Below are 27,967 nucleotides of genomic sequence, written 5' to 3'. Positions count from 1 at the left end.
TACCAATCATTGTTGGTGCTAAGAATACAAGAGTATACAAAACATTAAGATCTTCATATCTATTCATGGCTCAATCCTAGGGAATTCAAATTTAAAATATTTACAAAGAGTAAACAAAACAGATTGTGATATAGTCTGCTTCTTCTATAGGAATTTGCTTGAGGGAAAAAAAAAGATATTTTGTTTACACCTCTGTGATTCCACTAACATTAACCTGTATATTGGTATCATAATCATTATCAATTCATGAAAATGCTCTAGTTCTTCATATACATAGCATAAGCTCTTTCAGAATCAAGATTATCCTTAAAAATGTACCTATGTAATAGAGCCTCATCTATGTAGTAGGTTAGTTGTTTTAGTCACATTCCAGGCTGGAAATAAGAACCTAATCCATAGTTCAGTGTTCTCAACAGGATATAACTCCCCACCCCCACCCCCAGGGAAATCTGGCAAAGTCTAGAGATATTCTTGGTTTTTCACAACTGGGAGGGTGCTACTGGCACTCACAGACAGAAGACAGGGTTGCTGCTAAACTTTCTATGATGCACAGGGTAGCTCCCAACAACAAAGTATTCTCCAATCCAATATCTCCATAGTGCCAAGTTTGAGAAACCTTCAGATATTTTAAACAACGGAATTCAATACAAAATATGAAGAATTTATTTACAAAGGAACTGATGAAAGGCAAACAGGAAATGGTAAGGGAACCCAAAGATTAGCAACAGCAAGAGGCTGCTACCACAGCTATACAGCTAATGGAAAAAGTGCAGAAGATGATATTACAGAACCCAAGAGTTGGGATACCTGGTACCACAAAGCAGACACAGCCACTGTCATGGACATCTCCAGAAGCCAGGAGGGTTACACCTTGGCTTTTCCTTTCCTCTGTCCTCCAATCTTTCAACCAGTATCTCCCATTATTGGCCAAACCTAATAGCCAGTCAGCAATGAATACTGCGAAATTTAATTTACTGAGGTCAGCAACCCTTCCATAATATAGAATGGAGGAAGAAAATAAAGATAGGATCTTTGTATAAACAGGAAAATGAAATATACACTGGTTTAAAAGAAAAAGTAAGAGCTTTAGAATAAAACAGATTTAGCAAGTCAGTTAGCCTTCTTCTAGGCCTCAATTTCTTCATCTGTAATACAGGAATAAAAATACCTACGTCATGGGATTAGTATGAAAACTAACTATATAATACACATAAAGCATGTAATATAATAACTGACATAGCATATATTTTCTATGAATGGTTACTATATACGCTTCTCCCTAAGAGTCTGTATAGGGACAAATCTTAATTTTCATTGTTATTAAAATCCTAACTTAGTGCCTGGTACACAGCAGACATTCAATAAAAATGTGATCCTTTATCCATTAACAAATATTTGTTTGGTCGAGTCTCACCTCCTGCTCCATCCTTTCCAGCTCCCTATTTCTCACTGATACCTGATTTCTGTAACATACTACATTCCCTTACATTGTGGCTTCTGATGGAGAAATTAGCCAGGTCAATGTGGTTTCTCAACTGTTACCCTTATAACCTAAAATGTGTTTGTTTTCAAGTCCAAACAAATTAAAATTCCTGCTTCAAAAAAAGTTAAGAAAATATTTGCTGGCTTATATCAGACTGGATGGCCTCTGAGGCCTCTTCCAGCTCCTGGGATGCAGCAATTTGCAGAAATTAGAGAATCACTGAGGTTTTATTATCTTAATGAATAGCCTTATTGCCTTTTCCTTATCTGCAGAGTATGTCTTTACATATCGGCCCTGTTGGCAGCAACAGATGAAATATTCAGGACCCTCCTCAGAACTTAAAAATTCAATTCACAGAGAAAATATTTTGTGTCAATAAAGTTCTCAATTTTTCCATGCTCCCTTCCCTAGATTTTCAGAATTGACACACGAATAAAGATCCCCACCAAAAAGTGTCCTTTTACTTGCATATATATATCTATGAACTAAAAGATTTGGATTGCTGACTCTAATACAGTTGTTCTTCAGTCATGCTAATTCTGAGGATATAGCAGGGCAAACAATTCCTTACTGGAAATTCCTATAGCCCTCACATTTGCTTCTTGTACTATCTCATCACATAGAAATGGATTCATAACCACACTCCAATTGTTTCAGGCGTGTATGATTCTTCCCACACCTCACTCCCAACAGCTCCTTAAGAGAAGAAAACTATTATATTTATACTTGTACTTGCCATGGTAGCAAGAATGGTCACCAGCTTCAAATGTTAAATATATAGTGACAGAAGAATAAAGGAAACTACTCTATGGTTTAAATAAAGACTAAAGATGGTATACATGAAAGCACCAGTCACAAAGCAAAACTCCATTTTTGTTTCCCTTGTTCTTTACATGAGTTAAATTAGCTAACTTAACATTTTATGAAAATTCATTAATAATACCAAAATAAAAGTATTATTGACTTCAAGGAGAAAATAAGGTATTATTATTTTTAAACTATTTTTCATCTAAATATGCAGTTGACTTCTCAAAAGCTTCTTCATGGACATAGCAGACACAATGCAATTGCTCTATATAGAATTAAGAAGAAATGGAAAAGCAGGGTGCCTGGCTGGCTTAGTTGATAAAATATGCAGTTCTTGATCTTGGGGTTGTGAATTCAATACACAGGTTGTGTGTAGACACTACCTAAAAGTAAGATCATAAAAAAAGAAATGGAAGAACAACTCTGTGTTCAAGGTCTATATTATCCATTTACAGGAAATTTCAGGGGGCATGATTCATCCATTTGCTTCCTAGTAAAAATATCCCAGCTGCCTAATATGGATGAAGTGATGAACAAAAAAAAGCCTGTATACAAATTTGGGATAAAAGGGATTTGATGTATTTGAGGTGATACATTTGATAAAACAAGAGTTTAGATTTTAATTTTTTTCTTACCCCACGGTACTGGCTTTCATTGAAAATCTGAGGTGGCAGCGGGTACCCTGTGGCTGGTCGATTGTTTTCAGGTACATTTTCTCTCATCCACTTCCGATTCTCTTCATTGGCTGCAATATCTTTTTCTTCAAATCCTATTTTGTTAGCTTCTAAAAAACCAAGCACATCTTGCTGTTTCTTCTTAATCTAGAACCCAAAGGACAAAGAAACTATGTTGTTGAACAAACATTTTGTTGTTTTCATTTTTCAAATTAAACAAAAGTCAGTGTTTGAGAACTAGCAGAAATGAATTCAGACAGGGATAAAAAATTGTGGCTTCACAAAAGACGTGGTTTTTCCACTTTATTATTTTGCTGTTAATGGTGTCTCATAAGTCGATTGAATAGCTTTCAGCCCATAGATCCTTTTATCAACCTCTTTTTTTCTTTTTCCATCAAAAACTCCACATCAAATGACACAAAAGTAAGGCTAGCTAAAGTGTATCAATAGCCTAAACCACAGTTAAATAAAAATTGAGTAATGGAAGCTGTGCTTTCTGATTATCTCTAAGCCTCTCTTAGTTTCAGCCCTTGTAGGAAGTCTTTCCAAAAGATTCAAGTCTATACGGTGTCTTTTTTTTTTGCCTTAAATTTTATCTTTAACTATAATTTTACATTTTTAAATTAAAAACTTTATAATTATTATACCTCCTAAGTGCTTTAGGTTTGCTTCATAGCAGAATAGTTTTTAAAAATATACTTGCTATCATTTTTTCCACTTATTATTCATTAACTTTTTATTTTATTCCCAGTGTATTTAGCATGCAGTGTTATATTAGTTTCAGATTTACACTATAGTGATTCAACAATTCCATATATTACCCAGTTATCATCACAAGTGCACTCCTTAATCCCTATCACCTATTTCACCCATCCTCCCCAACCACCTCCCAAATGGTAACCGTAAGTTTGTTCTCTATAGTCAAGAGTCCGTTTCTTAGTTTATTTCTCTCTTCCTTTCTCCTTTGGTCAATTTTTTTTTAAAATTCCACATATGAGTGAAGTCAATATGGTATTTATCTTTCTCTAATTGACATATTTTGTGAGCATAATACTTTCTAGCTTCATCCATGTCCTTGCAAATGGCAGGGATTTGGGTTTTTTAAAATAGCTGAATAATTTTCAATTATGTATATAAAACCGCATCTTCTTTATCCATTTATCTAGCAATACACACTTGGGCTGCTTCCATAATTTGGTTATTGTATATGCAGCTGCCATAAACTTAGGGGGTGCGTGTGTTCCTTTGAGTTAGTGTTTCTGTATTTTTGGAGTAAATACTTAGTAGTGTAATTACTGGATCATAAGGTAGTTCTATTTATAAATTGTTGAGGAAACTCCATACTGTTTTCTGCAGTGGGTGCACCAATTTGCATTCCCACCAACAGTGCAAGAGGGTTTCCTTTTCTCCGTATCCTTACCAATAATCATTATTTCTTGTGTTTTTCATTTTAGACAATCTGACAAATGTGAGGTGATATCTCAATGTGGTTTTAAACTGCACTTCTCGGGGCCCCTGGGGGTCTTGGCTAAAACTCTGTCTTTGGCTCAGGTCATGATCCTAGGATCCTGGGATCAGGCCCTCATTTGATTCCCTGTTCAGCAGGGAGTCTACTTCTCCTTCTCCCTCACCCCTCACCCGTGCTCAGGTGCCAGTCTCAATAAATAAATAAATAAATAAATTAATTAATTAATTAATCCTTAAAAATAAAATAAATTGCATTTCTCTGATGATGAGTAATATTGAGCATTTTCTCATGTGTCTGTTGGCCGTTTATATGTCTTTTGTTTCTTTTCTTCCAAATTTTAATTTAATTCTAGTTAGTTAACATATAGTGTAATATTGATTTCTACTCATTATCAATACTCATTGGTAATGAGTAGAATTTAGTGATTCATCACCAACATATAACACCCAGTGCTTACTATAACAAGTGCCTTCCTTAATACCCATCACCAATTTAGCCCATTCCCCACCCACCTCCCTTCAACAACCCTGTTTGTTCTCTATTGTTTAGAATCTCTTATGGTTTGCTTCCCTCTCTTTTTTTCTCCTTCACATACGTTCATCTGTTCTGTTTCCTAAGTTTCACATATGAGTGAAGTTATATTGTCTAAATCTGACTGACTTATTTTGCTTAGCATGGTTCACTCTAGCTCCATTCACATCATCGCAAATAGCAAGAATTTTTTTTATCTTTTTGATGACTGGTTAATATTCCACTGTGTATATATATCTCCTCTTCTTTATCCATATATCAGTCAGTGTACATTTGGGCTATCTCCATAGTTTAATTATTACTGATAACGCTGCTATAAACATCAGGGTGCATGTACACCTTTGAATCTGTAATTTTGTATCCTTTTTGTAAATACCTTATAATGCAATTGCAAATAGCAGGATCTTATTCTTTTTTAATGGCCGAGTAATATTCCATTGTATTATATATATATATATATATATATATATATATATATATATCTTATTATACAGCAATTGCACTGTATGTATAGATGTATTATACATATATAATATATATACATATATACACACATACATATATAACATTTATGTATATAATACATATATGTCTTTTGTTTCTTTTCTTCCAATATATGTATATATAATACATATATACATACAGTGCAATTGCTGTATAATAGGATACTTCTATTTTTAACATTTTGAGGAACCTCCATAATATTTACAGAGTAGCTGCACTGGTTTGCATTCCAGCAACAGTGAAAGAGGGCTCCTCTTTCTCTGCATCCTCACCATCATCTTTTGTTTCCTGTGTTTATTTTAGCCATTCTGGCAGGAGTGAGTTGATATCTCCTTGTGGTTTTGATTTGTATTTCTCTGATGGTGAGTGATGTTGAGCATTTTTTCATGTGTCTGTTAGATATCTGAATGGAAAAATGTCTATTTATGCTTTCTGCCCATTTTTAAAATAGAGTATTTGTTTTTTCTGTGTTGAATTTGAGAAGTTCTTTATGGATTTTGGATACTAGCCCCTGATCTGATATGTCATTTGCAAATATCTTCTCCCATTCTGTAGTTTGTATTTTAGTTTTCTTGATTGTCTCTTTCTCTGTTTCTCCATTTTGAATTTATTTTTGTGCATAGTGTAATAAAGTAGTCCAGTTTCATTCTTCTGCATGTTGCTGCCCAGTTTTACCAATAGCATTTGTTGAGTAGACTTTTTTCCATTGGATATTTTCTACTCTGTTAAAGATCAGTTGACCATATAGTTATGGATCCATTTATGGGTTTTCTACACTGTTCCATTGACTTATGTATCTGTTTTTGTGCCAGTACCATCCTGTCTTGATGACTTTGTAATATAGCTTAGAATTCCAGAATAACAATTCCTCTAGTTTTGCATTTATTTTCCAATATTGCTTTGGCTATTCAGCATCTTTTATGGTTCCAAACAAATATTAGGATTGTTTGTTCTAGCTTTGTGAAAAATGCTGTTGATATTTTGATAAGGATGGCATTAAATGTGTAGACTGCTTTGGGTAATTTAGACATTTCTACAATGTTCTCCTAAGACATGAACATGGACTTTTTTTGTATTTTTTGGTGTCCTATCCAATTTCTTTCATAAGTTTCCTATAGTTTTCAGATCTTTTACCTCCTTGCTTAGGTTTATTTCTAGGTATCTTGTTGTTTTTTTGGTGCAATTGTAACTGAGATAAATTTCTTTTTCTGCTGCTTCATTATTGGTATATAGAAATGCAACAGATTTCTGTACATTTTACACTGCAACTTTACTGAATTTATCTTTTCTAGCAAGGTTTTTATGGAGTTGTTTGGATTTTATACAGAATATCGTGTTATTTGACTTTCTTGCTGATTTGGATGCTTTTTATTTCTTCTTATTGTCTGATTGCCAAAGCTAAGACTTCTAGTACTATGTTAAATAATAACAATGAGAATGGACATTCCTGTCTTGTTCTTGACCATAGAGGAAAAGCTTTCAGTTTTCCCCTCTTGAGGATGATATTAGTTGTGGGCATTTTGTATATGGCCTTTATGATGTTGAGGTATGTTTATAACTACTCTTTTCAAGGGTTTTTATCAAGAATGGATGCTGTATGTTGCTAAATACTTTTTCTGCATTCATTGAGATTATATGGTTCTTTTTCTTTATTTTATTAATGTGGTTGATCACATTGATTGATTTGTGAATATCGAACCATCCTTGCAGCCCAGAATAAATCTAACTTGATTATGGTGAATAATTATTTTCATGAGCTATTAGATTTGATTTGCTCATATCTTCTTAAGAATTTTTTGCATCCATGTTCATCAAGAATATTGGTCTATAATTCTTTTTCATTTTTAATTTTTTTCATTTGTTTTTATTGAAGTTCTATTTGCCAACATATAGTATAACACCTAGTGCTCATTCCATCAAGTGCCCTCCTCAGTGCCTGTCACCCAGTTACCTGAACCCCAGCCCACCTCCCCTTCTGCAACCCTTTGTTCATTTCCCAGATTTAGGAGTCTCTCATAGTTTGTCTCCCTCTCTAATTTTTCCCACTCAGTTCCCTTCCTTTCCCTTATAATCCCTGTCACTATTTCTTATATTCCCCATATGAGTGAAACCATATGATTATTGCCCTTCTCCAATTGACTTACTTCATTCAGCATAATACCCTTCAAGTCCATCCAAGGTGTTATTCAACAGATGAATGGATAAAGAAGATGTGATATATATATATATATATATATATATATATATATATATATATACACACAATGAAATAGTCCTCAGCCATCAGAAAGGATGAATGTGAATCTCCTTTTAAGTGGGGTCTTTGTTTTTGGATCCAAGGTAATGCTGGCTTCCAAAAACAAGTTTGGAAGTCTTCCTCCCATTTCTATTTTTGTGAATAGCTTGAGAAGAATAGGTATTAACTCTTCTTTAAATGTCTACTAGAGATCCTTTGGGAAGCCATCTGGCACTGGACTTTGGTTCTTTGGGAAATTTTTTATTACTGATTCAATTTCTTTGCTGGTTGTGGATTTGTTCCAATTTGTATTTCTTCCTATTTCAATTTTGGTAGTTTGTAGGTTTGCAGGAATTTGTCCATTTCTTTGAGGTTGCACAGTTTGTTGGCATATAATTTTTTATAATATTCTATTATAATAGTATTTTTAAAAAATATTTTATTTATTAATGAGAGGGGGGAGGGAGAGAGGCAGAGAAATAGAAAGAGGGAGAAGCAGGCTCCATGCAGGAAGCCTGAGGTGGGACTCAATCCTGAGTCTCCAGGATCAGGCCCTGGGCTGAAGGCAGTGCTAAACTGCTGAGCCACCCGGGCTGCCCTATAATTGTATTTCTGTGGTGTTGTTTGTGATCTCTCCTCTTTCGTTCATGGTTTTTTGTTTGTTTGTTTTTTGTTTTTGTTTTTGTTTTTGTTTTACTTTGATCCTTTTTCTTTTCTCTTTGGCAAGTCTGGCTAAGGGTTTATCAGTTTTCTTAATTCTTTCAAAGAACCAGCTCTTAGTTCAGTTGATCTGTTCTACTAGGTTTTTTGTTTCTTTCTATATTGTTTATTTCTGCTTTAATCTTTATTATTTCTTTTCTTCTGTTGGCCTTGCTTTATTTGCTATTCCTTTTTTTCTAGCTCCTTTAGGTGTAAGATTAGGTTGTGTATTTGAGAATTTTATTGCTTCTTGAGCTAGAACCATGTTGCAATATGCTTCCCTCTTAGTACTACCTTTGCTGCATTCTAAAGTTTTTGGACTCTTGTATTTTCATTTTCATTTGCTTCCAAGTTTTTTATAAAATTTTAATATCTTAATTTTCTGGTTAACACATTCATTCTTTAGTAGGATGTTCTTTAATCTCAATATATTTTTGTTCTTTCCAAATTTTTTGTGGTTGACTTCAACATTCATTGTGTTGTGGTGTGAAAATATGGGTTATATGACCTCATTCTTTTTGTACTTTTTGAGGGCTGATTTATGACCCAGTTTGTGATCTATTCTGGAGAGTGTTCCATGTACAATTGAAAAGAATTTGTAATTTCCTGCTTTAGGATAAAATTTTTGAATCTTTCTGTTAAGTTAATTTGTTCTAAAACGAGAGAAGGACAAACTAGAAGAGATTCTTTACTATAGGAAACAAACTGAGGGTTGCTGGAGGGGCATTGGGTGGGAGCATGGGGTAACTGAGTGATGGGCATTAAGGACAGCATTGATGTAACGAGCATTGGGTGCTATATGCAACTGATGAATCACTAAGTTTTACCTTTGAGACTAATAATACACTATATGCTAATTAATTGAATGTAAATTAAAAAATAAAAAACATAAATAAATAAAAAGGAAAAAAAGTCATCTGATCTAGTTTCTTATTCAAAACCATTGTTTCCTAATTGAGTTTTTGCTGAGATGATCTCTTGATGTAAGTGGGATGTTAAAGCCTACTACTATTATTGCACTATTATCAGTGAGTTTCTTTATGTTTATTATTAATTGTTTTATATATTTGTATGCTCCCAAGTTGGGGGCATAAATATTTACAGTTGTTAGGTCATCTAGTGGGATAGTCCTAATTATTATGTTGATGATGATCAGATGATTCTTCAGTGCCAGATTTGGTGAGGGAGACACCCTCTCAAACTCACTGAAGACTCTCAACTGATCACCTAGAAGGGATACAGACTTTGGAGTCAGATGGCCTGGGTTTGGATCTCAGGTCTATCACTTTCTAGCTGTGTGACCCCATGGGCAAATCACCTAATCCCTGAGCTATAGTTTCCTCTGCCATAAAACAGACTTCTAACAGGGCTGCTTTAGGACTTAGAGAAGATACAGTACATAAAGTATCCAGCCTGGTGCCTGGCACAGAGAAGATCCCCCATGCACATTACTTTCTCTCCTCTTTATTTGTCCATCCCACGTGGGGAGGCCTGGGCACCTCTGTGTCACAGCTTATGTATGTGGCACTCCAAGGTAGGGTGGGGAACTCATTGTCTCTGTGGTTAGGTGAGGTATTATCTACATCATATCTTCCTTTAAGCACACATGTCAGTATTGATGCACAGAAACTGATGTGAAGACACAGAGGTGAAGTTCCCTACCCGAGTTCACAGCAGAAAATGGTGATAGGTCCAAAAAAGACCTTGGAGCCTTCAGTCTTCAAATTTTAAAAGATTTTATTTATTTGTTCATCACACACACACACACACACACACACACACACACACACAGGCAGAGACATAAGCAGAGGGAGAAGCAGGCTCCCTATGGGGAGCCCCATGCAGGACTTGATCCTGGGACACCCAGGATCATACCCTGAACTGAAGGCAAATGCTCAACCACTGAGCCACCCAGGCAACCCTTCAATTTTTTAAAACAAATTATGCCTGTAATTTACTTTTCAGTTTCCTTTGCAGGATTGAAATGTCTTTTTCGCATCACATTTCCATGTTATTTGCTCTTGGTCCTCTTTTCCAATTACTCATTCTTCAAGTATTTTCTTATCTCTTCATCAAGATCATTGCAATGACCAAAAATTTTCAGAATGCTGTGATTTTTTTTGGTGACATTCCTTCAGCAAGTTAGTCAAGATGTTGCATTCTTCAGTGTGCAAGTGTGGGGATAAGTCAGGATGCATCTTTAGGAGGTGACAGAGCACAACAGAGCAAACTGACTCTCAGTCACACTGGGAGGGCTGAAGTGACAGTCACTAGTGAAGATTCTCCATGCAAAGGCCAGCTGCCTGGATGCTGAAGGCAGGGCAGCTCCGGTGGCAAAGGGTCCCACGCCCTCCACCCCCTCCACCCCCACATGCTGGACAGCATGAAAGTGATTATGCTAGATTAAAATTAATTAAAAACATGTAAATATATAAAAACAAAATGCCACATGACAAAGTTGAGTATGTTGCTGCAGAATGCCCTTCTTCATCTCCTATTACAGGCTTTGCTTTAAAATCTAGTTTGTTAAAAAAGTAAAACAAAGTCTAGTTTGTTTGAGATAAGTATGGCTATTCCAGCTTTTTTTTGTGATTAATTCCTTAATTTCTATCTCTGCTGCTTCATTATTAGTGTATAGAAAAGCAACAGATTTCTGTATGTTGATTTTATATCCTGTGACTTTACTGAATTGATTAGGGGTTCTAATAATTTTTTTGTAAAGTCTTTAGGGTTTTCTATATATAGTATATCATCTGAAAATAGTGAAAATTTTAATTCTTCCTTGCCAATTTAGGTTCCTTTCATTTCTTTTGTTATCTCATTGTTGTGGTTTGGATTTTCAGTATTATGTTGAACAAAAGTGTTGAGAGTGGACATCCTTCTCCTGTTCCTGACGTTGGAGAAAAAGCTCTTAATTTTTCGCCATTGAGTATAATGTTCACTGTGAGTTTTCATGCATGGACTTCAGTATTTTGAGGTATGTTCCCTCTAAACCTAGTTTGTTGAGAGCTTTTTATCATGAATGCATGTTGTACTTTTACAAATGCTTTTTTTCATCTATTGAAATGATGATATGGTTTCTATATTTTCTCTTATTGATGTGATGTATCTTGTTGATTGACTTGTGAATACTGGATCACCATTGAATCCTGGGGAAAAATACCCAATTGATTGTGGTGATCTTAGCTTGTTTTGTTTTGTTTTTGATGAGCTTTTTTTATCCATTCTGTCAATTTATATATTTTGATTGGAGTGTTTAGCCCACTTGAATTCAAAGTAATCATTGATAGATATGTATTTATTACCATTTTGTTACTTGTTTTGTGGTTGTTTCTATCACTTATCTCTGATCCTTTCTTCTCTTGCTCTCTTCATTGTTTGCTGGTTCTTTGATACTTAGATTCCTTTCTATTTATACTTTCTGTCCTAATAAGCATTCTAAAACAAAAAGAAACAAATCTTTCCTTAACCATGCTATAAGTCAGAGTTACTCTACATTTGATTTTCATTGTTTAGAACAGAAATTGGATAATATATGAGCTAAATCTACCTGTATATGAAGTTTGGAATATACCTGTACCACTCATGAGCCATTAGCATGGGCTTCTAAGGTTCTATTTCATGTGTTTGTGCTACTTCTTTGATAGAAGATTTGAAATCCTTACCTTCCCACTCTGTGACATTGGATAAAGTTTGGTCATGTCTGAATCACTTTTTCTGTCCTCAAACACTTCCTTATTCTTTCTTTTCCAAAACTGGTCAAAATATAATAAGAGAATGAACTAATATAATGTCAGCATTTCTACCTGATGTTTTAACAATATTTGGGGGGGTTATAGATTAACACATTGAAATACAAAGCTTTTATTATTATTTCTGTATTACCAGATAGAGATAATACACTTCTTTCGCCTGCTAATCATATGTAGGAGAGAGCTTTAAAATAGTAAAATTAAGACTTTTTAGTTAGGTTTCTCCATTGATATGAATTTTTTTAGAACTTTAATTCACACATCTATGTTAATTAATTAATTTATTTTTTTTATCTATGTTAATTTAAATTTAAAACTATTACTTAACATTTCTGTTAATTTAAATTTAAAACTATTACTTAACATTTCTGAGTTGCAGAGCTCAATCAATAATTTTTTTTAATGGAGTCACACTAAAAAGCTACATGGGGCAGAAGCATCAGAAATATAAAATCAACAGAAGCAGTTCTCTCAAAGGATATAATAATACAAAACATCAACAAAATCACCACCACCAACAACAAACTTCTATACAGTCAAGTTCCCTCTGGATTTGTACCCCTATACTCATTATACACATACATGCATACATACACAGAGGTTGTATTTTTGTCCTTCTAACTTGCTTGTGATTGTGAGTAAACAACTTTCTCTTTCATCACATAACCCCAGGAAAAATTACTCTCTTCTTTAAAGATGCATCACAATCCAACAAAATTTGCAACAAGATATTTTTATTACAAGAAATATATTTCCTTATTAGTTTATAATGTCAAAATTTTCCCCTAAATATAACATATAGGCTTTTATGAATTTTGAGGAAAATCAATGTAAAAATCAGTAATCAGGAGTGAGTATCTAGTGGACTAATGCACTAAGTGGAGGATTCAATTAAATCATTGTTTTCAATCTTCATGATACAATAGGTGTTCAGTTAGTCCAAAATGTGACAAGTGATTTGTCAGCCATTTGTATATTTACAAATTTAGTTTTTTTATAAAGATGATACATAAATATGGTACTTTCAGGCACTTATCATTTTAACAGATATATATATTTTTGGCTTTTTTATTGGAGTTCAATCTGCCAACATATAGCATAACACCCAGTGCTCATCCCATCAAGTGCCCCCCTCAGTGCCCATCACCCAGTCACCCCCACCCCCCCGCCCACCTCCCTTTCCACCACCCCTTGTTCGTTTCACAGAATTAGGAGTCTCTCATGTTCTGTCTCCCTCTCTGATATTTCCCATTTTCTCTCCTTTCCCCTTTTTCCCTTTCACTATTTTTTATATTTCCCAAATGAATGAGACAATATAATGTTTCTCCTTCTCTGATTGACTTATTTCACTCAGCATAATACCCTTCATTTCCATCCATGTCGAAGCAAATGGTGGGTATTTCTTAACAGATATATTTTTAAACAATTTATTTTATTTTAGGGAAAGAGCAAGCTCGTGTGAGTGACAGCATGAGTGAGCACAGAGCCAACACAAGACTCAATCTCGGGACCCTGAGATCATGATCTGAGCTGGAACCAAGAGTCAGACACATGACAACTGAGTCACCTCGGCACCCCTAACAGATATTTTTGAATAAATGAAGAGTTAATGTTATAGCTCACATGCTAAGAATTACACATGGCCCTGGGTAAATGTCATTTGTCATGTCAGTATATTAGAGTAAAAAGGCACAGAGCCTAAATGAATCTTTGAGGCCTTTTGCTCACTATTAAATGCTATGCTGAGAACATTGTACACTCTACTGAGTTAAGATGCTGGTTAGGCCTAGTATCACTGGGCATTATAGCATATGTTCACTGGTATCTTTATCTTTCAACCATCAGCTCCAGACTGAAAATATTTCTTCCATGCTCTGGAAGTACCTAACAGTAAGTATACATGCTTCTTGGAGTGTTTACATTTCTACAAAGCTAGACAGAATGGGCCATAATAATACTTTAAGTAGGTTTTGCCCTGTCAAATGTTCAGCTTTGAATATTCAGGTTATGTATTTTTTTCTAATTAAATCATATCTGTGAGTCCAAATTTTCACATATCATGATTATTTCCAACATGGAATATTTTATATCTAAAGAGTTATTATTGACTTTCTTATATGTCTATAGGCACATGTTCAGTGCAACACATCCTGACAAAAGGGGTTCTGCTGATGCTAATTTCCTAATTTCCTAATGGAACTTAAAATGAAGGGACACAGAGAACATATGTGACTGAAAGCTTCACTTTCGGAACAATTAAGAATGGATGTCATAAGGGTTTACTAAGGAATAAAATTTAAATTCCCTACAGGAAAATAAAAAATAAATTACTTCAAAGTTAAAAGGTTATTAATATCCTTTTCAGCACATAAATGCATTTACAAGTAGAAAATAGCACTGTCCAAGAATTTAAATCTTTTTTTTTTCAGAGCAAACCACACCCTTCACCTCAACCCAAGAATGAAAAATTATTTCTGCCTACATGCCAGGGTTTGAGATTCAATGTATCCTTCCCTCCAAAGACACAGATCAGGGCCTCTGAACAACTAACACCTGGAGGAAACAGCTGCTCTCCAGCTAGCCTCAGTTAGTTTGTCTGTCATGCCAAGAATCAAGCTTCTTTTGAAGAAAGGAAACTGAAATGGTTTCTGCTTTAGTAGGTGCCAATGTGAATGTCTGAATTCCAAGGAAACAATAAAACTTCAGTAATCATGCTTCAAATGGGAAAACAAGAGTATTTTTCATGAAAGTGCCAATCTACCATAAAACATTTAATCTAGGTGGAGGTTTTGTCTTGCTTTATAATCAATATCTGTCACACATTCTCAGCTGACACTTGAATGAACATTGACAGAGGTTCCAATTATGATGTACTAAAATTTAAAATGATTGTCTGAAACTGTGTTTATTTATTTATTTGAAACTGTATTTAGTAGCTACTCAACAATATATCTCAGAGGCCTTTTAAGTGTTTAATAACTTCATTAGTTTCTCTAAAATATCTAAAGAAAGATGTCAGATTCCCTTCCAAGATTACAATCTAATGAAAAGGATTAAATATACTAAACAATACACAACATAGTATTTAAATATGAAGCTAAGACAACCATATGTATAACATGGTGAGAGGGTCCAAATGAATGACAAAGCCAATAGATACAGGGAACTAAGAAGACAGAGCAAGTGCTTATGGCTATTATTGATGTTACTTAGATTAAACTTAATAATACCTAGCACAAATGCTATATATTATATCTATATTGCATGTGACCTATAATTTTATTGAAAGATGTTATACTTAGTAAAGTTCAATATAACTGGCTTATGAAAACTAGGCTTACAAATGTTGTAACATATTGCACTAGAACAACGAAGGTACAGTATTACAAAATAAACTTGGAAACTTTCTAAATGGATGATTCACAATTTCTATGACTAAATGTTTATGCATAATTAGTCTATAATTGAATAAACAATTGTATGGATGTGTATTTTGTCTTTTTAAATAGCTTAAAATTTGTGACCCAGGCAATTTCTGCAATTAGGAATTCAAATATATAGATTCCCTCCAATTGGTTCTGCTTATTTCAAATGCTGCCCTAAACAGGGCCACTCTATTTTGTAGGAAAATAGTAAGACTGTATTTGCCTACTCTGTACCTAAACATTTAACAGTAAAGTGTAGGAGGAGTGAACAAATAATATTTAAATCTGCCAATCTACTTACAAAATACATCCAAAAGGAAAATCACATCTGAATTACTGGTTAGTTTTTTTGATGCTGGACCAGTGCTGTGTTGCCACTGGGTAGTTGTTCAGTAACTAGAGATCTGTATGCATTTTAAGTGAATATGGTCATAAGTCTTTAAGCCACTCTTCCTGTTGCTTAATATAATGCTTAATATAATGATACAACCACAGCAAGACACTTGTTTACATCTTGTCTATTTTGCAATATTTTCAAAAATGCTTTGGTCATAATCAGCCATGTAAAATTTGTAATCCATGTCTATTTGCCAACAAGTCCACAACAAATCTGGGTCAAGATGACGATTAAGAATTTTCTTGGGCAGCCCGGGGGGCTCAGCAGTTTAGTGCTGCCTTCATCCCAGGGTATGATCCTAAAGTCCCGGGATCCAGTCCCACCTCGGGCTCCCTGCATGGAGCCTGCTTCTCTCTCTGCTTGTGTTTCTACCTCTCTGTCTCTGTGTCTCTCATGAATAAGTAAATAAAATCTTTTTTAAAAAAGAATTTTCTTGTTGTTCTCCCACCTCTACCCCTAGCTCCCTGGAATTCTCCTGATTGATATTCCACAAAGTGGCAGCAAAAGAGTACAATCTAAGCCTTGTTATTTCACTGTCACCAAAAGAAAAAAATCTACTGTTATTATTTTTTTTAGTTGTACTTTTACCACATCATGTCAACACAGATGTTAAGGTTCAAGTAATTTTAAAAATAGAGCTTGTGTGAAAAGAAGAAATAGTAGATATTTAAGGTAGTTTCTCAGAAATAGCTATTTCTTAAGGTGGTCATAGTAAGGAAAATACAGTCACGTTTATTTTCTAGGTTAAAAAGGCTTTTCTTGACTAAATGAAATATCAGTTCTGAATAACCTCATTTATCCAGCCCTTTCTTATCTGGCAGTTTTTTCTATCTGTACTTTTTGGCAAGAGTCAGAAGGATTGAAGTTCATAAGCTTCACAAGATTTAGACTATGTGGGCTCACAGAAGCTATGGGTTCATCTAGTATAAAGAGACATTTCGGGGTATTAGCAGATGTTCAGTAACTATTTCCAATTTTATAGGAATTTCAAGTTGTGGTTGTGTTCAGACAAGACTAGGAGACAGATATTTTCTTCTTATTATTTATACCAATTAATCACAACTAACATCTATGGAAGGCCAATTAAGTGACAGCAGCCAAGTTAAGTGTTTTATATGTGCTATTTCATTTAGTATTTATAATAGCCTTATAAGGTAGATATTACTACCTCCACTTTACAGATTAGAATATTGAATAAGTTAAGTTAATTTACCCAAAGTCACAAAGCTAGTGGGTGGCAGGGCTGATATTCAAACCTAGATATCTCTAACTCCAGAGCTTAAGTTTGTTCCACTACGTTTCCCTGTACAGCTTCATGATTATATTATATTGATTTTTAAAATTTATATAAGATTGACAATCTCTTACAAAGATCAATAACACTTTTTGATGTATTCTTACTATATAATTTAATACTAAATTTTACTTACCAGACTATAATTTTGTGTTTATTGTCATCCAAATGAGTGTGTATACAATTTAACCAATCTCACATCATTATAAACAAAGGTGATTTGAATACTCAATTCCAATTCTAGGATCCTTTGCTCCTAGAAAAGGATTAGTGCTGGACCTCTTCCTTTTTTCTGTAAATATTCTATTTTTTTTATTCATGAGAGACACACAGAGAGAGGCAGAGACATAGGCAGAGGGAGAAGCAGGCTCCCTGTGGGCAGCCCAAAGCGGACTCAATCCCAGGACCCAGGATCATGCCCTGAGCCAAAGGCAGATGCCTTACCACTGAACCACCCAGGCATCCCAGTGCTGGACCACTTCCTAAGTAATGTTAGGGGCTACCATTCAATCAAGAATGGTTAGCATAGCATAATGTACAGAGAAGGTGAACCACTATGTTGTATACCTGAAAATAATGTAACATTGTGTGTCACCTATAATGAAATAAAAAAAATATTATATACAAATAGTATAGTTTCTATGTACACACTGGGCCTCCAAGCAATTGTTCTTACCCTAATACACAAGTAAAACTAAAATAAAATAGATATTATTTATAGGCTCAAGGAATTTATAAATTATAAGATTATAAATTCCATACTAGTGGATAATTTAAGCAATGGAATCCAGTCAGCCCCTAATCAAAGTCTGGTCTCTTTCTGCTGCATGGAAATGCATAGATTAAGGCTGGGTTAATAAGGAGAAACAAAAGGATACAGACTCCATGTTAGGGTGTGCTAACAATCTGCTGCAGAATTTTATATATTCCAGGTCCCTGTCTGCATTGCACAAAATATAATCCAACTCTAAAGTCTAATATAGTAATTATTATTTATTAAGGGTTGCTTATGGGCCAGGCATTATACTAAGCCTTTTACACAATTATTTTTTCACATACTTATCTTATTTAGTTTCCACAACAATATTAAGAGGCAACTGCTATTATTTTCATTCCAGATTTATAGACGAAGAAACTAATGCTCAAATGAATTAGAAATTTCCTTCAAAGCACATTTGTCTGATCTGTCAGAGTGAAAAGCACCGCTTAAACACTAAGCATAATGAATAACAAAATAATGCATTGCCATACTTGTTATCTTGTGCTAAATTGCACTGTCAACTTAATGATGGATCTTTGAGTGCAGACATGGTTCATAATTCTTTTGTATCATTCTTAATTCTAAACTTTATCCTAGAATAAGAGCAAGAAAAATCATTGATTGTTTTAAAGGTTTTATACACAGGGTAGACTTTTCTAGATAACTCCTTCAGTTTATTCCCACTCTGAAGTTCTGTAATAATGAAACAAACATACCACAAGTAATAAAATCCTTCTGGCACTTTAAGACTTGGTAAGAAAATGTTACAGTGAGGAAGCAGTCATTCATATGAATCCCAATGCCTTTATATATTACAAATGTCTCCTTCTAAAACTGTCATATATTTGGACAAATAAAGTGTAAAGTTAGGTACATTTCTAAGTGCTTCCACAAAAGTGTTAGTTACTTGTGGCCATAGGTGGCTACAGGAAATTAGTGCTAACAGATAAATATAGCAACAAATATTTTCAGCTATTCTGGCTGCTTTGGGAATGCCATTAAAATAAAAACTTTCCTTGAAACAAATCATGCTATTATAATTAAATATCAAAGCTAAATATTTGTGACAAGTGCTAGGTTAACATATGTGGATTTTATGTTCCAAAAAAAAAATTCAGGCTTTTTGCATTAAGAATTTAAAGATAAACAAACCACCTTATTCCAGCCTTCACCTCCCTGCTCTAACCATTTAAATCATTATTAATTCAGTGCAATGAGTTTCTATACAGATTTCAGTCTCCTTTAGGAGAACTTTCTTATAATAGAATAAAGGAAATTTTGTATATGAAGAGGTATAAAATGCTGGTTATTCTATAATTAGCAAAGATATTCTCCAACTCACCATCTCTTTATGAAACAAATTCTGGCAGTATGGAAACTTAATTACAAAAAATATGGCTTCTTCCTAAAGCCACAGTTCCTACAAATGCTACAGGGTTTCTAATTCTGGTCAGACAGATTCTCCACGAAGCCTTCCCATAAAAGGATAAGCAAAACCACAGGAATCCTCCAACAGGCTAATGTGAGGTCACAGGGCAGGCATATGAAAACCAAATATGGTAGCTAAATTCTCCAACTCACAACACATACTTTAATTTTTTTTTTATTTATGATAGTCACAGAGAGAGAGAGAAAGGCAAAGACACAGGCAGAGGGAGAAGCAGGCTCCATGCACCGGGAGCCCGACGTGGGATTCGATCCCCGGTGTCCAGGATCACGCCCCGGGCCAAAGGCAAGCGCCAAACCGCTGCACCACCCAGGGATCCCACAACAGATACTTTAAAAAGGGAGGGGAGGCTGTAACCACCAACTCCAAACAATCAGTTTGGAATCATAAGAAAAGTAAGCAATTAATATCTTCTCATTAGTGTTAACTGGCTGACAAATACAAACCAATCTACCATGTATGAAATTAGCTTTGCCTTTTTATTTTATATTCCTTTATTTTTATAAATTTATTTTTTATTGGTGTTCAATTTGCCAACATATAGAATAACAGCCAGTGCTCATCACATCAAGTGCCCCTTTCAGTGCCTGTCACCAATTCACCCCCACCCACCGCCCACCGCCCATTCCACCACCCCTCGTTCGTTTCCCAGAGTTAGGAGTCTCTCAAGTTCTATCTCCCTTTCTGATATGTCCCACCAATTTTTAGCTCCTTTCCCCTTTATTCCCTTTCACTATTTTTTATATTCTACAAATGAATGAGACCATATAATGTTTGTCCTTTTCCGATTAACTTATTTCACTCAGCATAATACCCTCCAGTTCCATCCACGTCGAAGCAAATGGTGGATATTTGTCGTTTCTAATGGCTGAGTAATATTGCATTATATACATAAACCACACCTTCTTTATCCATTCATCTTTCTATGGACACCGAGGATCCTTCCACAGTTTGGCTATTGTGGACATTGCAGCTAGAAACATTGGGGTGCAGGTGTCCCAGCGTTTCATTGCATCTGCATATTCGGGGTAAATCCCCAGCAGGGCAATGGCTGGGTCGAAGGGCAGATTTATTTTTAACTCTTTAAGGATCCTCCACACAGTTTCCCAGAGTGGCTGCACCCTTTCACATTCCGACCAACAGTGCAGGAGGGTTCCCCTTTCTCGACATCCTCTCCAACATTTGTGGTTTCCTGCCTTGTTAATTTTCTCCATTCTCGTGGTATGAGGTGGTATCTCATTGTGGTTTTGATTTGTATTTCCCTGATGGCAAGTGATGCAGAGTATTTTCTCATGTGCATGTTGGCCATGTCTATGTCTTCCTCTGTGAGATTTCTCTTCATGTCTTTTGCCCATTTCCTGATTGGATTGTTTGTTTCTTTGCTGCTGAGTTTAATAAGTTCTTTATAGATCTTGGATACTAGCCTTTAATCAGATAGGTCATTTGCAAATATCTTCTCCCATTCTGTAGGTTGTCTTTGAATTTTGTTGACTGTATCCTTTGCTGTGCAAAAGCTTCTCATCTTGATGAAGTCCCAATAGTTCATTTTTGCTTTTGTTTCTCTTGCCTTCATGGATGTATCTTGCAAGAAGTTACGTGGCCAAGTTCAAAAAGGGTGTTGCCTTTGTTCTCCTCTAGGATTTTGATGGAATCTTGTCTCCCATTTAGATCTTCATCCATTTTGAGTTTACCTTTGTCTATGTTGCAAGAGTGTGGTCTGGTTTCATTCTTATGCATGTGGATGTCAAATTTACCCAGCATCATTTATTGAAGAGACTGTCTTTTTTCCAGTGGGTAGTCTTTCCTCCTTTGTTGAATATTAGTTGACCATAAATTGAGGGTCCACTTCTGGATTCTCTGTTCTGTTCCATTGATCTGTATGTCTGTTTTTGTGCCAGTACCACACTGCCTTGATGACCACAGCTTTGTAGAACAACCTGAAATCTGGTATTGTGATGCCTCCAGCTATGGTTTTCTTTTTGAATATTCCCTGGCTCTTCCGGGTCTTTTCTGATTCCACACAAATCTTAAAATAATTTGTTCTAACTCTCTGAAGAAAGTCCATGGTGTTTTGATAGGGATTGCATTAAACGTGTAAATTGCCCTGGGTAACATTGACATTTTCACGATATTAATTCTGCCAATCCATGAGCATGGAATATTTTTCCATCTCTTTGTGTCTTCCTCAATTTCTTTCAGAAGTGCTCTGTAGTTTTTAGGGTAGAGATCCTTTACCTCTTTGGTTAGGTTTATTCCTAGATATCTCATGCTTTTGGGTGTAATTGTCAATGGAATTGGCTCCTTAATGTCTCTTTCTTCAGTCTCATTGTTAGTGTATAGAAATGCCACTGATTTCTGGGCATTGATTTTCTATCCCGCCACACTGCCAAATTGCCGTATGAGTTCTAACAATCTCGGGTGGAGTCTTTTGGGTTTTCCAAGTAGAGTATCATGTCATCGGCGAAGAGGGAGAGTTTGACTTCTTCTTTGCCAGTTTGAATGCCTTTTATTTCTTTTTGTTGTCTGATTGCTGAGGCTAGGCCTTCCAGTACTACGTTGAATAGCAGTTGTGAGAGTGGACATCCCTGTCTTGTTCCTGATCTTAGGTGAAAGGCTCCCAGTGCTTCCCCATTGAGAATGATATTTGCTGTGGGCTTTTCGTAGATGGCTTTTAATATGCTGAGGAATGATCCCTCAATCCCTACACTCCGAAGCATTTTGATCAGGAATGGATGCTGTATTTTGTCAAATGCTTTCTCTGCATCCTTTGAGAAGATCATATGGTTCTTGGTTTTTCTCTTGCTGATATGATGAATCACATTGATTGTTTTACGAGTGTTGAACCAGGCTTACATCCCGGGGATAAATCCTACTTGGTCATGGTGAAGAATCTCTTAATATATTGTTGTATCCTATTGGCTAGTACCTTGTTGAGAATTTTTGCATCCATGTTCATCAGGGATATTGGCCTATAATTCTCCTTTTTGGTGGGGTCTTTGTCTGGTTTTGGAATTAAGGTGATGCTGGCCTTATAGATTGAATTTGGAAGTACTCCATCCCTTTCTATCTTTCCAAACAGCTTTAGTAGGATAGGTATAGTTTCTTCTTTAAAGGTTTGATAGAATTCCCCAGGGAAGCCATCTGGTCCTGGCCTTTTGTGTCTTGGGATGTTTTTGATGACTGCTTCAATTTCCTCCCTGGTTATTGGCCTGTTCAGGTTTTCTATTTCTTCCATTTCCAGTTTTGGTAGTTTGTGGTTTTCCAGAAATGTGTCCATTTCTTCTAGATTGCCTAATTTATTGGCGTATAGCTGTTCATAATATGTTTTTAAAATTGTTTGTATTCCCTTGGTGTTGGTATTTTTCTCTCCTTTCTCATTCATGATTATATTAACTTGAGTCTTCTCTCTCTTCTTTTTAATAAGGCTGGCTAATGGTTTATCTATCTTATTAATTCTTTCAAAGAACCAACTCCTGGTTTTGTTGATCTGTTCCACAGTTCTTCTGGTCTCGATTTCATTGAGTTCTGCTCAAATCTTTATTAACTCTCTTCTTCTGGGTGTAGGATCTATTTGCTGTTTTTTCTCTAGCTCCTTTATGTGTAAGGTTAGCTTTTGTATTTGAGTTCCTTCCAGTTTTTGGATGGATGATTGTATTGCGATGTATTTTCCCCCTCAGGACTGCTTTGCTGTATACCAAAGTTTTTGAATGGTTGTGATTTCATTCTCATTAGTTTCTAAGAATCTTTTAAATTTCTTTTAAATTTCCTGATTGTCCCTTTCATCTTTAGCAGGATGGTTTTTTACTTCCACGTGTTTGAAGTCCTTCCAAATTTCTTCTTGTGATTTAGTTCTAATTTCAAAGCATTATGGTCTGAGAATACACAGGGGATGATCCCAATCTTTTGGTATCAGTTAAGACCTGATTTGTGACCCAGAATGTGATCTATTCTGGAGAAAGTTCCATGTGCCCTTGAGAAGAATGTGTATTTAGTTGAGTTTGGATGTAAAGTTCTGTATATATCTGTGAAATCCTTCTGGTCCAGTGTATCATTTAAAGCTCTTGTTTCTTTGTGGATGTTGTGCTTAGAATACCTAGCAATCGTAGAAAGTGCTACGTTGAAGTCACCAAGTACGTGTATTATTATCTAAGTATGTCTTAACTTTGGTTATTAATTGGTTTAAATATTTGGCAGCTCCCACATTTGGGGCATATATATTGAGGATTGTTAAGTCCTCTTGTTAGATAGATCCTTTAAGTATGAGATAGTGTCCTTCTTCATCTCTCACTACAGTCTTCGGGGTAAATTTTAGTTTATCTGATATAAGGATGGCTACCCCTGCTTTATTTTGAGGACCATTTGAATGGTAAATCATTCTCCAACCTTTTATTTTCAGGCTGTAGGTGTCCTTATGTCAAAATGAGTCTCTTGTAAACAGCAAATAGATGGGTCTTACTTTTTTATCCAGTCTGATACCCTGCGCCTTTTGATGGGGTCAGTAAGCCCATTCACGTTCAGGGTTACAATTGAAAGATATGAATTTAGTGTCATCATGATACCTATTCAGTCCCCGTTTTTATGGATTGTTCCATTGGACTTCCTCTGAAAGAGGAATTTTAAGAGTCCCCCTTAAAATTTCTTGCAGAGCTGGTTTGGTGTTCACAAATTTTTCAGTTCCTGCCTGTCTTGGAAGCTCTTTATCTCTCCTTCTCTTCTGAATGAGAGCCTTGCTGGATAAAGTATTCTTGGCTGCATGTTCTTCTCATTTAGGACCCTGATTATATCCTGCGAGCCCTTTCTGGCCTGCCTGGTCTCTGTGGAGAGGTCTGCTGTTAATCTAATATTTCTCCCCATAAAAGTTAGAGTTTTCTTGTGTCTTGCTGCTTTAAGGATCTTCTCTTTATCTTTGGAATTTGCAAGCTTCACTTTTAAATGTTGAGGTGTTGAGCTGTTTTTATTGATTTTAGAGGGGCTCTCTCTATTTCCTGGATCTGAATGCCTGTTTCCCTTCTCAAATTAGGGAAGTTATCAGCTATGATTTGTTCAGTTACATATTCTGGACCTCTGTACTTTTTGGCGCCCTCGGGAACCCCAATTAAATGTAGATTTTTCCCTCTGAGGATGGTTATTTATTTCCCTTAATCTCTCCTCATGATCTTTGGTTTGTCTCTTTTTTCCTCAGTTTCCCTCTTTGCCATCAACTTGTCTTCTATGTCACTCGTTCTTCTACCTCATTAGCTCTCCTCGTTAGGACCTCTAGTTTTGATTGCATCTCATTTAATTGATTTTTAATTTCTGCCTGATTAGATGTAAATTCTGCAGTCATGAAGTCTCTTGTGTCCTTATGCTTTTTTCCAGAGCCACTAGTAGCTTTATAATAGTGCTTCTGAATTGGCTTTCTGACATTAAATTGTAATCCAAATTTTATAACTCTGTGGGAGAGAGGACCGTTTCTTATTCTTTATTTTGATGTGAGGTTTTCCTTCTTGTCATTTTGCTCAGTGCAGAGTGGCCAAAAACAAGTTGTATTGGGAAAAGGAGAAAAAGAGAGAAGAGAAAGAAGAAAAGGAAAAGAAAAGAAAAGAAAAAAAGGAAAAAAAGAGAAGAAAAGAAAAGAAAAAAAGGCAGGGGGAAGCAAACAAATCATAAAATAAAAAACAAGGGGTATTATCCTCTGATTCTGTATATTGTAAATCCCCTGGGCTTCCCCTGGAACTTTCCAGTGCTGCTTAGTTAGTAATTTGTTTTTCCCCTGTCCCTCTAGTTGGTTTTCTGGGGGAGGGGCATACTGTGCTGATTTTCACGTGTTAGCACTTGGGGGAGTTGCTCAGCCCCCTGCCTGGTGCAGGGGTCAGTGAATGTTGTTTAATCTGTTTATCCTGTGAGGCCAGTGTGAAGCTCACTGGAGGTTGTTTATCCTGTGAGGCCCCAGGAGGAACAACAACAGTAGCAGCGGCCAGCTCTCTAGCCCTAGAGTCAGCTCCAGCAGTAACTACTGCAGCTCTCAGTCTGCAGGGGCCTGGATGCTCTGGGGGCGGGACCGCTGATCTGCTCAGCTCAGGGCTGCCCCGAGGCTGGAGTGTGCTTCCTGCCCAGGGCCCTCCTGGCTTCTGCCTGTCCCGGGTGGAGCGCAGGATCTTGGGCTGTTTCTCTGGCGCCCTGTGCTCCCTGGCCTGCAACTGTTGGAATCGCTCCTGGTTGCGCAGCTCCCTCTGCGTGTACCCTCTGCCCCAGTCGCCCCCAAGGTGCTCCCGGAGCCTTTGCCTGAGCCACCCCGAGCTGCTCCCAGGGCTGCACAGCTCCCTCCCCACGGAGCCACCGCCTAAGCTTCCTCCACGCTGCTCCCGGGTCCAGAGTTGCACGCTGCAGCCACTTAGGGATCTCTGGCGGGGGTTGTGACGCGCTCTCCTGGGGCGCAGGTACTCTGTTAGTGTCCTCAGGAGCCTGAGGGCAGCCCCGCCGCTCTTGGGATCCTGCTCCAACTCCCTGTGATGGCCTTTCAGTCCGGGAAGATTGATGAAGCCCCTGCTTCTCTTGGACGGGGCTTTCCTGTCCTGAGGGCACTTGCCCCGGCCTTTGCCGGGCTCCGTGCAGGGCCCCTCCCCCTTGGATGCCTTTTGTTTCTTTATTTCTTTTTTCCCCATCTTCCTACCTTGATAGAAGGGTGAACTCTTCTCAGTGTAGCATTCCAGCTGTTCTCTCTTTAAATCTCAAAGATTTAGGTTTTCAGGATGATTTGAAGGTTATCTACGTAATTTGGTGGGGACAGGTGACTTGGGGATCCTACTTTTCCATCTTGCCTCTCCAGCTCTGCCTTTTTATTCTTTTCCTTTTCAATTCTAATAAAGGCTACTATGAAATGTGCTAACATGGACACATTCAACAATAGTGTATGGCATGTGAATAAATAAATTAGTAAAATCTGCCCCTGTACAGAAGAAAATATAGATTTTTCAAGTATTTCATGTTAATAGCTTCTGCCCTATTGTTGGGAAGGCACTGTCTTACACTATGACCAAGAAAAAAGTATATAAGTAACATCCTTTGGTACTAAGGATAGGTCCTGAGGGGATTCTGTTCCTTACTTGAACTCCAGGATGGAACAACATCCTGAGATCTGGTCCATGGCCATAAAGAGAGAATTTCCCCTACTTCTCACTACCAAAACCCCATAATTAAGAACAATTAAGTCCCTTTCTTTCCAGGGATCATAGAGTTTCAATCAGAATAATTATATGCCTTTGCAATTTTGAAGCCTGGTTAATTCAGTCAAAGTCAAACAAAATTAGGAGCATTTTGAGAGTGTGCATCAAGAGCCATGGAAACATTCAAGTTCATTGATACAGTAATCTCACTTCTAGATTGCTAGTTTAAGTAAATAAACCAAAGAGGGTATAAACTGTGCCTAAAGAGGTTATGCGATGTTTTGGTATGTTTTTACTGTTGTCATTTATTTGTTTCATTTTCTAGCAGTTCAGGATCGAAAGTGGCCTGCATCCAACCATTTGGGCTTGGCTAAGTAAACAGGTGTGTGGTCATTTGAAATATTGCTGAGTACAATTGAAACTGACCACTGTATGATTATGTAGCAAAAAAAATGATAAAAAGAGTGAACAAGAAAGTCTAGAGAAGTATTTACTATGTCTAGCATAGTATTTGCTATGAAGCCAACTTATAAAAAGGAAAACTCTTTTTAAAGATAAGACAGGTAGGACACCTGGATTGTTCAGCGGTTGAGTGGCAGCCTTCTGCTCATGGCATTATCTTGGAGCCCCTGGATCAAGTCCCACATCAGGCTTCCTGCATGGAGCCTGCTTCTTCCTCTGCCTATGTCTCTGCCTCTCCCTCTCTCTCTCTGTCTTTTTTTGTCTGTCTCTCATGAATAAATAAATAAAATATTTTTTAAAAAAGATAAGACAGGAGTTCAAACACAATTATTATGAGTACTTATATTGATAGCAGGAGTGCTACCTCTTAGCACCTTGCTCAGGAGACTAATTGAGTAGTGTTAAGATCATAAGACTATGGAGATCCCCCACCAAACCTTTTTTTTTAAGAGGAGCTCAAGTGTGCAATGGGGGGAAGGGGCAAAGGGAGAAAGAGAGAGAGAATCTTAAGCAGGCTCCATCCCCAGCGCAGAGCCCAAGGTGGAACTTGATCTCAAGACCCTGAGATCATAACCTGAGTGGAAATCACAAATTAGATGCTTAACTGACTGATCCACCCAGGTGCTCTCTTCCACTACCAAACTTCTTTAGTGATGTTATATTGCTTTACACATTTTTAAGAATATTTCAAATAACAATTTATGTATGTTAAGCTCTTAATAGAGTCAGCATAGTATAGTGCACAGACCATAGATCATGGGACCTGTGGTGAACACACTCTCATGGGATCCCCTCCCATGATCCTTGCCTCATAGTATTGCTTCCTTGTATAATCTCTTCCTCTGGAATGTGGAAATAATTCATTATTTGCTTCCAGCTAATA

General features: G+C 36.5%; 1 protein-coding gene and 1 pseudogene across 2 annotated transcripts in view; both read right to left on the bottom strand.

Moving 5' to 3' along the window:
- Positions 1 to 27,967, bottom strand: part of SH3BGRL (SH3 domain binding glutamate rich protein like) — a 138,161-nt gene that overhangs the window by 18,303 nt on the left and 91,891 nt on the right. The window contains exons 1-2 of one of the 2 annotated variants that reach the window (XM_038587785.1): positions 19,373 to 19,502; positions 2,926 to 3,111 (exon numbers count right to left, since the gene is read on the bottom strand). In XM_038587785.1, coding sequence (XP_038443713.1) covers positions 2,926 to 3,111; positions 19,373 to 19,375 — 189 coding nt within the window. In that variant the 5' untranslated portion in view covers positions 19,376 to 19,502. Of the gene's footprint in view, positions 1 to 2,925; positions 3,112 to 19,372; positions 19,503 to 27,967 lie in introns of those variants that run through there. The other variant, XM_038587784.1, reaches the window with a different exon arrangement.
- Positions 10,357 to 10,682, bottom strand: LOC100688917 (annotated as a pseudogene).

Source organism: Canis lupus, chromosome X, assembly GCF_011100685.1.
Source record: "Canis lupus familiaris isolate Mischka breed German Shepherd chromosome X, alternate assembly UU_Cfam_GSD_1.0, whole genome shotgun sequence".
In the NCBI taxonomy this organism is placed as follows: Eukaryota; Metazoa; Chordata; class Mammalia; order Carnivora; family Canidae; genus Canis; species Canis lupus.
Note: the sequence above shows the minus strand (reverse complement) of the source record. Positions and strands in the feature narration are given on the sequence as shown.